The sequence below is a fragment of the Microcaecilia unicolor genome, chromosome 11 (genome assembly GCF_901765095.1).
Source record: "Microcaecilia unicolor chromosome 11, aMicUni1.1, whole genome shotgun sequence".
NCBI classification, from domain to species: Eukaryota; Metazoa; Chordata; class Amphibia; order Gymnophiona; family Siphonopidae; genus Microcaecilia; species Microcaecilia unicolor.
In genome coordinates, this window is record NC_044041.1 from 14,084,678 (window position 1) to 14,096,484 (window position 11,807).

Here is an 11,807-nt window from a genome sequence, read left to right on the forward strand (position 1 = left end):
ACCGCCTGCAGCTGCCACTGGTAACACTGTCCGGCCACTGCTGCTTCTCCTGTTGAGCAGCAGCGGCCACTACGAAAAGAAAAAAAAGCAATAAATATTTTCAAACCTCAAACGCGGCACCGTAGACAGCCATCAGGCATTGGCTGTCGGCTCTGCAACCGCTCCTCCTCTCGCCTCTCACGTCGCTGCGCTCCTCCTGGGTCTTACTCCAGGGGCGGTGATGTGGAGGCGAGAGGAGCGGCTGCAGAGCCAACAAGCCAATGCCTGATGGCTGTCTGCGGTGCCGCGTTTCAGGTTTAAAAACATTTATGGCTTTTTTTCTTTTCGTAGTGGCCGCTGCTGTTCAATAGGAGAAGCAGCAGCGACCGGACTGCGTTACCAGTGGCAGCTGTGGGTGGCGAGGGGGTTGATGTGCCGGGGGGGGGGGGGGGGGCTTGGGTGATGCACCGAGGGGGTGTTTGAGCGGCGCACTCACAGCTGATTCCCAGGCAGGGGGAGGAGTAGGGAAACATGCGGAGCAAGTTGCTCCGCGTGTTTCCCTACTCCTCCCCCTGCCTGGGAATCAGCTGTGAGTGACGTCAGCCTGGCTACGGAGCCTAGCTCAGCAACTCCAGGAGCCACGGACACAGGCAGCTACTTTAGAACGTTGGAGGTGAGAATTATTATCTAGGATCTAAAACAAGAGCAGTGCAACAAAATTTGGATGTATCTGCTGTACTGCAGTTTTCCGACACAGACTTTGCTAGTCCTACAGTAGTACTTGCTCCCTGACAAAGGCTGGTTGATCAAGATGTCCTTTAAAAATAAGGATAAGTCAATGCTGGAATTTAATATCAGAATTTTCCCCGTTTCTAGCGATACACAGAAGCACTGTAAGCAATTTATTCTTATGAGGCCACGTGTTGCTCAGACTGCTGCTGCTATCTTCTTAAGACATCCATCCAAATGCATCGTACGATACCAGTCTACCAAGTATGTTTTCTTTCAGCCTTCCCACCTCACAGCTTTTCTAGCAACCAAGACAGCATTAGAAGCACCTTTGCAGATTGTGGTGGACTCTGATGGAAATGAGCTCTCATTAAATATATGAAACCCGTTTCAACACATCAGGTTACGTTTCTTCTAATTTTGTTTTCTTAAAATCTCCTCACATTATCTTGAATCCTAATATGGTGGATTTGAACGATCTATTTCCTTTATAATTTAGGTATGATTAGTTTTACTTCAGTATTTTTACTTTGACTCTTTTCTATACGAGTGTATTGCTTGGTTATATTGTTAAAAAGTTATAAATATATATTTTTTAAAACTTATAAACTGCCACACTTTTCTCAACTCAATATATTCCAGCATTATCCTCAGTGGTGCACATTTCCCTCTGACTATATAGCTGTATATGCACACACACGCACCCTCCCCACCCCCCTCACTGAACAGAGCATCACCTGTTTGTAGAAATTTCCTGCAGGGCTTCTTTGTCTTTTCTTCTAATAAGACTGTAAAAGCATCTGTAAATCCAAACAAGAAAAGAGCATTAAGGAGAAATAAAGCTGCATTTCAGGAGAATCTGACACAAAACCATGGCGAAGCAGAGCTAGACAAGGAACGGTATTCATTACAGATCCCCTCACTGCAAGAATCCTGAATACAGACAAGTATTAAAGACATCAGTGAAGAATTCTGATAGAGAAAGCTCATTTATTGCAGAGGGAAAAGTGTCTCTTTATGCCATCAAAATTAAAATCGTCAAGAGAGAGTAAAAAGAATGCAGAGTGATTTAAGAAACCTTAAGAATTGGGCAAGTACTTCATAGTAACATAGTAGATGACAGCAGAGAAAGACCTGTACGGTCCATCCAGTCTGCCCAACAAGATAAACTCATATGTGCTACTTTATATGTATACCTGACCTTGATTTGTATCTGCCATTTTCAGGGCACAGACCGTAGAAGTCTGCCCAACACTAGCCCCGCCTCCCAACCACCGGTGCTGCCATCTGTCCTAGGACCTCTCCTCTCCTCCATCTATACTTCCTTCCTTGGTGCTCTGATCTCAGCCTACGGTTTTCAATATCACCTTTACGCTGATGATTCCCAGCTCTACCTCTCCACACCAGAAATCTCGGCAGAAATCCAGGCCAAGATATCTGCCTGCCTATCTGACATTGCCGCCTGGATGTCTCACCGCCACCTGAAGCTCAATATGTCCAAAACTGAGCTCCTTCTTCCCACCTAAACCATCCTCTCCCCTTCCCCCACTCTCTATTTCTGTCGACAACACGCTCATTCTTCCTGTCTCTTCTGCTCGTAACCTTGGGGTCATCTTCGACTCCTCCCTCTCCTTCTCTGCACATATTCAACAGATTGCTAAAACCTGTCGTTTCTTCCTCTATAATATCGCCAAAATTCGCCCTCTCCTTTTTGAGCACGCTACCAGAACCCTAATCCACACTCTCATCAGCTCTCGCTTGGACTACTGCAACTTGCTTCTCACCGGTCTTCCACTCAGCCATCTCTTTCCTCTTCAATCTGTTCAAAATGCTGTTGCATGATTAATATTTCGCCAAAGTCGCTATGCCCATATCAGCCCTCTTCTGAAGTCACTTCACTGGCTCCCTATCCGTTTTAGTATACAGTTCAAGCTCCTCTTATTAACCTATAAGTGCATTCACTCTGCTGCCCCTCACTACCTCTCCACCCTCGTCTCTCCCTACACTCCTTCCCAGGATCTACGTTCACTAGGCAAATCTCTCCTAATTGTACCCTTCTCCCCCATCGCTACTACTACTACTACTAGGCGGCATTTTTATAGCGCTACAAGGCGTACGCAGTGCTGCACAAACATAGAAGAAAGACAGTCCCTGCTCAAAGACTTACAATCTAATAGACAAAAATAAAGCAAATCAAATCAATTAATGTGTACAGGAAGGAGGAGAGGAGGGTAGGTGGAGGTGAGTGGTTACAAGTGGTTACGAGTCAAAAGCAATGTTAAAGAGGTGGGCTTTCAGTCTAGATTTAAAGGTGGCCAAGGATGGGGCAAGACGTAGGGGCTCAGGAAGTTTATTCCAGGCGTAGGGTGCAGCGAGACAGAAGGCGCGAAGTCTGGAGTTGGCAGTAGTGGAGAAGAGAACAGATAAGAAGGATTTTTTTTTTTATATTTTTATTTATACAGTTTTATCATACATAATAAATCCTTATGAGTGATAATACACAAAACAACAATTTATAAACAAAAGGAAATATTCTAATAATCACAATGATATATTCTACTATCGATCACAAATAAGGTAATGATCCAAGATTTATAGTAAATTTTCAAACACTTAAATATAAAGCATAATCACCAAATAAATAAATCAAAAGAGCAAGTTACGTCTCAAGTGGCAGACTCTTAGCTGCCATACAGTGGTGCATGCGGGACTAAACTTTAACATTTACCACTTCTCTGCTTAACAGAAATTCCTCCAACTGTTTTGGGTCATAGAATTGGTATTGCCTAGATTGAAATTTTATTCTACATATACATGGGTATCTCAAAACAAAATCTGCACCTATTGTTATTAATCTGGGACGTAGAGTCAAAAATTTCCTACGCCTTTGTTGAGTATCCCTAGCCAAATCAGGGAATACCCTAACCTTTGATCCCATAAACAGAGAATCCAAATGTCTGAGGGAAAGTTTAAGGACTGCATCTCTATCTATTTCCAATGCAAATGTCACCAAAAGTGTAGTTCTTTGAGTTATAACCTCTAAGGAAGACTCAAGAAATGCCGTAAGATCCATTACACCTTGTTGCTGTTGATTCTCAGATGATTTCGCATCCATTTGTATATAATAAGCTCTTGTTATAGGTGGTAAGGAATTTTCCGGCATTCCCAGAATCTCCATTAAATATTTTCTGATCATTTGGATTGGCACTACCATAGGGGACCTAGGAAAATTTATAAAGCGCAAGGTCAGTCTTTTTGAATAATTCTCTAAATATTCCAAGCGTCTCAGGGTGAAGTTTGTATCTTTAATTAAAGTTTGTCCCACAAGATCAAATTTCTCAACTTTTTCCGACATTCTTCTAACCTCGGTCGCTTGGGATTCACTAGTTTGAATTTGGTTTAGAGCAGTCTCAGATAGAACTTTAATCGTCTCCATATTTTTCAAAATCAAGTTTTGTAAAGCTGAGTGGGTAGATGAAGTTAGATAAGAAGGATTTATCCATGGAGCGGAGTGCACGGGAAGGGGTGTAGGGAAAGACAAGTGTGGAGAGATACTGGGGAGCAGCAGAGTGAGTACATTTATAGGTTAGTAGAAGAAGTTTGAACAGGATGCGAAAACGGATAGGGAGCCAGTGAAGGGTCTTGAGGAGAGGGGTAGTATGAGTAAAGCGACCCTTGCGGAAGACAAGACGGACAGCAGAGTTTTGAACCGATTGGAGAGGGGAGAGGTAACTAAGTGAGAGGCCAGCAAGAAGCAGATTGCAGTAGTCTAAACGAGAGGTGACAAGGGTGTGGATGAGGGTTTTGGTAGAGTGCTCGGAAAGAAAGGGGCGGATTTTACTCCAGACTCCGTTCCTTTTATCTTGCCGCACCTTATGCCTGGAATAGACCCCCTGAGCCATTACGTCAAGCTCCATCCCTGGCCGCCTTCAAATCCGGGCTAAAGGCCTACCTGTTTGATGCTGCTTTTAATTCCTAACTTGTCACCTGCTTGTAACCTTTATCTTGTCTTCCTCTTTTCAATAGACCCTTTCCATATGTCCTGTCTGTCCCACCCTTATCCCTTATTTGTCCTGTCTGTCTGTCCTATTAGATTGTAAGCTCTCTTGAGCAGGGACTGTCTTTTCTACACGTTAAACTGTGAAGTGCTGCGTATGACTGGTAGCACTATAGAAATGATCTATAGTAGTAGTAGTGATCTATAGTAGTTTATTCCACGCTTTTTTAAATTCCGTTAACGTTTTCATCTCCACCACCTCCCGCGGGAGGGCATTCCAAGTCTCCACCACTCTCTCCGTGAAAAAATACTTCCTGACATTTTTCTTGAGTCTGCCCCCCCCCTTCAACCTCATTTCATGTCCTCTAGTTCTACCGCCATGTCTCCGGAAAAGGTTCGTTTGTCAAAGTTTCAAGACAAAAAGGGTTCGATTCTATATATGGTGCCTACTACTACTACTATTTAGCATTTCTATAGTGCTACCTGAAAAAAAAATGTTGGCATACTTTATAGAATAAGCCTAAATGGGTCTTACAGATTCAAGTGTAGATAAGGTGTGTTTCTATAAAGCTCCATTCACTTTATTACAACATCCTGGGTAACTCTCACTGGAGGATAACTGAGCTCACCTCGAAACATATCGTACCAGACTTTCTTGCACCGCTGGTGCTGGACCCCATTCAGGTGCTTCTTCCGATTGTGAAGATTATCTTGGAAGGATCGATCACAATAATCACAAAAATACCTCTTTCCCATCTCTCCTCCACAACAGGGTTCGTATTGCTTTTATACCTTCTGAAAGAAAATTCACTCATAAGGCAAAATCTGTCCATACAGACGGAAAGTTTATAACCACTCTCTTCAGTAGAAATATATATACAAAATTCAGGTTCTTAAGCCCCTACCCTTGAGTCGTTAACTGGTGAAGTGATCGCTTCAAGCAATAGTGTAATGATGCTCTCATTAAACTTGGCTAATAAAAATCAATCATAAAAATATTTATTTTGTTTAAAGAGATTAGCATATATCTTCTATTCAGTCTTACTTAGGGCAGGCCACTAGCACATCTCCAGAATATAGATTATTCCCTTGGTAAAAGCCATACCAAACCTCACCACATTTAAAAGGTCAAACCATCCCCCACCCTGGAAGTGGCAGTAAGTACAATATGAAGACACAGTAAACAGACCCTCCTGGATTAGGTTCTGTGACTCCTCCTGTTCCTTCTTCAACAGAAGGGTGACTTTCTGCAATCTGCTTGCTCCTTCTTTTTGCCTTATGTTTATTGCCAATTTTGATATAGTGCAATTCAAAATTTATCACAGCAGTGTACAATGCAGCACTGTTATGACAGAAGTATATATATTTTTTATAGTGATGCAATGTTTTCCAGTACTTTTATTGTTTATGGATTTACCAATCTTACAACATGGAATTTGAAAAGTAATTTATCCTTGGGTACTGCATCTTCAAGGCACTGGTAATTATTGTCTTCCATAATCTGAGAATGAAAAATTTGCCTTCCTGTAATTCCTAACTACAAGGGAAGTACACACTCACTGTGCCTCTTCCCTGCTGGCTGAACACTACTCTACCCGTAATAATGTGCTCCAAGACACTGCAGAGAACTTGGGAAGATGAGAAGAACTTGGGAGTGAGGTGAAGAGGAAGAAGTTGGAGAGGAACCTGAAGAAGACACAGGAAAAATATGGGGTGGAGGTATTCCAAGGTCAGGGGATATAACTACTACTACTTGACATTTCTAAAGCGCTACTAGGGTTATGCAGCGCTGTAAATTTAACATAGAAGGACAGTCCCTGCTCAAAGGAGCTTACAATCTAAAGGACAAATGTTCAGTCAGTCAAATAGGGGCAGTCTAGATTTCCTGAAAGGTATAAAGGTTAGGTGCCGAAAGCAACATTGAAGAGGTGGGGCTTTGAGCAAGGATTTGAAGATGGGTAGGGAGGGGGCTTGGCGTAAGGGCTCAGGAAGTTTATTCCAAGCATAGGGTGAGGCGAGGCAGAATGAGCGGAGCCTGGAGTTGGGTATGTTAGGAAAGGAGGGCATGAAAAGAACCCTCTGGGTTATTTGCAGCGATGGAGAAAATCCTTGTGTGTACAGGAGAAGATGGAAAGAAATTTAAGGAGGGAAAGGGGATACATTTAAAGGTAGCATGAGATGGGGAGGTAACTGAGGGTGAGAAGAGAACGAAAAGAAAAATGGGTCAGATAGAGAGACCCAGCCAGTAAACAAAGGGAAACATGAGGATGAAGTAGGTAAAAAGGAACCCTGAAGGAGAAGAGAAGAGAGAGAGGAAGATATGCATCTTGTACAATACTGTTACAAAGCAACAAAAAAATTGCGCTTCCTGCTTTTACTTAAAGAGGACATACAACAATTTCTTCTTTGGCTTAGCATTTCCTCTTACTCATTTGGGCTGTCAGCTGAACCAAGGCTGGGTCTGGTGCCACATGCCATCATTTAAAACCCAGAGAATTTTTTTTCTCTCATTTTATATCCCCCTTCCAACATACATAATCCAGTCACTGCAGCAACAGTTCTTGGGCAGGAATCATACATTGGGGGGTCCTTCTGGAAACCAGCAATCATGGGCCCCACATCTGACCACTAGGCATCACCGTACTGACTGGCCTCATTCGAGGGGGTGACGAACTTTGCCTCCCAGCCAGTCCCAGGAGTTAAACACCTGAGCTGGCAGTCAAACTCAGGTCTTTCTGTAGGGCTTCCAATCAGCCATTTGGCTACCTCTGATAACACACAACACAAGCCCCTTATAAAACAGGCCTACCAACAGCCTCCTTTGCAGAAACCAATCAAATGGCAAAGTCAGCCAGGCACAAACACACCAGGACCTAGTACAGTCCTAAAGCAGTTTTCCCTTCCATTTTGGAGATCTGGGTGAAGCCGTTGGATCCGCGGGATCTGTCCTTTACCTGGTTCCAATTTGTTTAAGGGGAGGGGGAGGAACACTAGCATATCGGTCTCTAAACACACATGTATTGTCTAGTTCCCAAACAGTTCAGATATTTATTTTTATTTTAGTTACATTTGTACCCCGCGCTTTCCCACTCAGGGCAGGCTCAATGCGGCTGACATGGGGCAATGGAGGGTTAAGGGACTTGCCCAGAGTCACAAGGAGCTGCCTGTGCCTGAAGTGAGAATTGAACTCAGTTCCTCAGGACCAGAGTCCACCACCCTAACCACTAGGCCACTCCTCCACAAGCTATAGGTGTAGAACCTGCTTTACCAATCCACACTATTTGCCATGGGCTAACACACTGGAGTGGAGGAGTGGCCCAGTGGTTAGAGCACGGGCCTTAAAATCCAGAGGTGGCCAGTTCAAATCCCACTGCTGCTCCTTGTGATCTTGAGCAAGTCACTTAACCCTCCATTGCCTCAGGTACAAACTTAGATTGTGAGCCTTCCTGGGACAGAGAAATATCCAGAGTACCTGAATGTAACTCACCTTGAGCTACTACTGAAAAAAGTGTGTGAGCAAAATCTAAATAAATACATTAGTAACAAATAAAAGTAGGGAAAACTGAACTGGAGGACGCTAGAAAAAGAGGAAATCACAGTATCCTCCGTCTCTAATCAACAATTCTCCCCCCAGCCATCCTTACCGACTCCTCCGGGGCAAAAATACACCGGGTCCGGGATCCTCCCGGATTCGATTTAAAAACCTTTAAAAGTTAATTTCTTTTCTTTGCGATCCCGCTGTATCCGTTTTTAACCTTTTGCCCACAGATGGTTACCTAATACCTGGCTGCTGTGACACTCCAGCGCTGAAAACAGGACAGGACGAAGTCGTTAAAATAATTGAAGATTAGAACTACAATACCCACATCACTTAGCGGCGCTTCCGTTTCAGTGCGCAACCGCATTTGAATGGAAGATAGCACTGGGAGGAGCTATGATTTTTTTTTTTTTTAACACTACAATGCCCATGCCACTTAGGCTACTCTCCTCGTGCTTTTTGGCACTTAACAGTAGCCTAGGAGTGACAATGCTAAAGTGCACCATCAGGAAGTTTAATGCACAAACGCACTAAAGAGAAGACGGCTCTGTTCTCAATCTAACCTCCTTGATGGCAGTTATGGTGATTAAATAAACTACAATACCCATAATACCTAGCGGTGAGTGTGAGCCCCTCCCTCCCAGGTCGTTGGCAGTGGGCACCTCACAGATTGCGCGCAAGCGTATTTGAGGAGGAGATGGCGCTAGGTGGCACCAAGAAGGTTTTTAATAAACCTCCTTGGGAGTGATTAAAACACTACAATATCCAGGTCACAGTGGCGAGTACAAGGAGGTTAGATTGAGAGTACCTTAGTACATTTGCACCCACCTCCTTTGGGCCCTCAAAGGCTTGTTGTGGTGAAGAAACGGGCAGAGTTCGCATGCGTATCAAGGAGAAGATGGCGCTGTGTGGCAGATTAAAACACTACAATACCCAGATTACTTAACGGCAAATCCCTTGGTACCGAGGAGGTTAGATAAAACGCCACAGTTGACGTCAAAACGTTGAAGCCAATTACGTCAATCTGTTTTCCCTTCCCTGTGCAGCCGTCATCGCCGTACACTCAAAACAAAGCTGCTGCAACCACGTTGTGGTTCTTTATTTTTGGTAGCATTTTTATTTAATTTCACTTATATTTTCAAGCATTCCGGCTTGTGTAGTGCACGGACGTACACAGAGGAAGTATAATAATGGAATAACTTTTCATAGGCAGCGTAGTAATTTGTTATAAATCGTAAGTCTTTTGGAGAGGCTGGTTTATTTATTTATTAGGATTTATTTACCGCCTTTTTGAAGGAATTCACTCAAGGCTGTGCACAGTAAGAATAGCTCAAACATGAGCAATAGACAATTACAGCAGTAAAAATATTCAAAAACAATACAAAGTATGGCATGGTGAGACAGCATGGGCATAATTATATATAAGAAATTATATTAAGTGTTAATTCTGTTTAGGGTTTAAAAGTTTGGTGGTTAAATTCTCAGTTCTGTACAGTAAAGTGAAGGAATGCCAGATGGTTCAGATTATTTTGAAAGTCTAGCTTTAGCTAAGCTAAAGGTTAAAAAGGTCAAAGACAGAAACTTCTTTCACCCCTTGTGAGTGATGGATTGCTAATGCTAGCTAGCACATCTGTATACTATTATGAATGAACAAGGCATGAGCCAGACATACGGTAGTTTAAAAGGATTAGGCTGAAATACTGTTTAGAAGTGCTTAATATGTAGATATTCCTGATATTTAGAATATGTCTTATAAGGAATACTGATTCTGTGTATTTTAGAATATGTGTATTTTGTGTAGTTAATATGTAGAATACCTTTTTAAATCTAATGTTTGTTCAACTCTTTGCCTTACGTTCTGAGTAGGGCTGCAGTGAAAAGGTCAGCATATGGTTTGAATTTTCTGCAGTTCTGGCTGGTTCAATGTATGAAGCTAATAAGTGAAAGAGGTCAGAGAAGTCAGCTCTCTTCTCCTTGATTGATTAGCTAAGTATAGGAATGGTCTTGAAAGTAATAACAAACTATAGCTGTATGCTATTAAGTAAGACTGGCCCTTGACCCCTTAATGAATGCCAGAGTTCAGTTAGTAGTTAGTATGAAGTTGATTAGGAATATGAGAATGTCCCTTAGTCCCTAAATGAATTCAGTTTAAGCTATAGCTGAGAAATTAATCATAATGAAAATGTAAGAGACTGGTGCCAAATTGTCTAGCGTGAGAGGCCCCAGGTCATAGGTCAGTTTGAGAAATATCAAACCTATGTAACTGATATTTTTAAAGTAATGATTGGCTGAGGCAAGGTAACCAATCTATTCTTTACCATCTGGAAAGTAAGGGGGGCTAGAGAGGGGGATAGCACTGTATTTAAGTGGGAGCAGACGCAGCTTACGTCAGAAGGAGAGCTGAAGGAACAGACAGAAGAGGGAGAGACAGCAGAAGAGAAGCAGCTGAGACAGAAGCCACAAAGACACAGAGAGCTGAGAAAGAGAAGAAGAGACTTAATGCTGATGTCCTGCTTTGTTTGCTGGCAAATAAAGAAGATTTCTCCCTCATTCTGGTGTGTGCTGTTTGACTCCTGAAGTACCACAGATTCTGCTAACAATAGGGGTAATTCATGCATCCATTCCTGCAACAATGGTATACTATTTATAATGTCAACACAATACGTAATAGAACATTATATACGTAATAGAACATTATAGGTGATAGCGAAGTATAAAGCAAAGATGTAACATATAGAAGGGTGTTAAATAGTAGTAGTAGTAGTAGTAAGAAAGTAGGAAGAGTTAGAAAGTAAGGTGATTGATTTAAAGGAAGTTGCACATGAGGTCAGAGAAATGGTTACATGTTATCTTAGCTAGGGTAGGAGTGGATAACATGTCCTGCTGCGGTATATGCAGCCTGAGTAATCCTTGTGTATGTGAGTGAGACTAACAAGTTAGTTACTTCTTCCATTAAAGGCTTGGTTGAAGAGCCAAACTGTCACCTGCTTCTTGAAGCAGAGATAGTCTTGTGTTAAGCAGAGCCTTTCAAGCAATTCATTCCAGAGTGTGGGGGCTACTCCGGAGAAGGCTCGCTTGCGGGTATCACATCGTGTAATGTCTTTTGGAGAGGGTTTGGTTAGTGATAGTCCTTGAGAGGACCTTAGTGTCCTTGGTAGTGTGTGGAGCAGTGGCGTAGCCAGACTGCCAATTTTGGATGGGCCTGAACCTAAAGTGGGTGGGCACAAAATTTTCTCTCTATCCCCCTTCCCCAGCAAAATTTAGTCACATTAATCAGATGCATTTGTCGCATAGGGGTAAAGTGCTGCTTTTCAGTGCATCAGGTTTCAGAAAATTTATTTAAAAGCCTAACACCCTTTTCAATGAGCTTTCAGAGGCCAAAACCTCCTGCCTTAGGTCAGCATAGCGCTATTATGGTATCCTCTCCTGACCTAAGGAAGGAAGTATTGGTCTCTGAAACTTTATTAACACAGGTACCATATTACTTTATCCTAAATTAAAATACAATTATTTTCTTTACCTTTGTTGTATGGCCATTTACTTTTTCTCATTGTGTTGCTCCCA

At 42.6% G+C, this 11,807-nt stretch overlaps 1 protein-coding gene across 6 annotated transcripts in view; it reads right to left on the reverse strand.

Moving 5' to 3' along the window:
• ZMAT5 (zinc finger matrin-type 5) overlaps nucleotides 1-9,137 on the reverse strand; it is a 28,941-nt gene extending 19,804 nt beyond the window's left edge. Inside the window, exons 1-3 of one of the 6 annotated variants that reach the window (XM_030219797.1) lie at nucleotides 9,052-9,137; nucleotides 5,335-5,468; nucleotides 1,446-1,508 (exon numbers count right to left, since the gene is read on the reverse strand). In XM_030219797.1, coding sequence (XP_030075657.1) covers nucleotides 1,446-1,508; nucleotides 5,335-5,468; nucleotides 9,052-9,125 — 271 coding nt within the window. In that variant the 5' untranslated portion in view covers nucleotides 9,126-9,137. Of the gene's footprint in view, nucleotides 1-1,445; nucleotides 1,509-5,334; nucleotides 5,501-8,349; nucleotides 8,583-9,051 lie in introns of those variants that run through there. The other 5 variants (XM_030219801.1, XM_030219800.1, XM_030219803.1 and 2 more) reach the window with 5 other exon arrangements.
• Nucleotides 9,138-11,807: the final 2,670 nt, after the last annotated feature.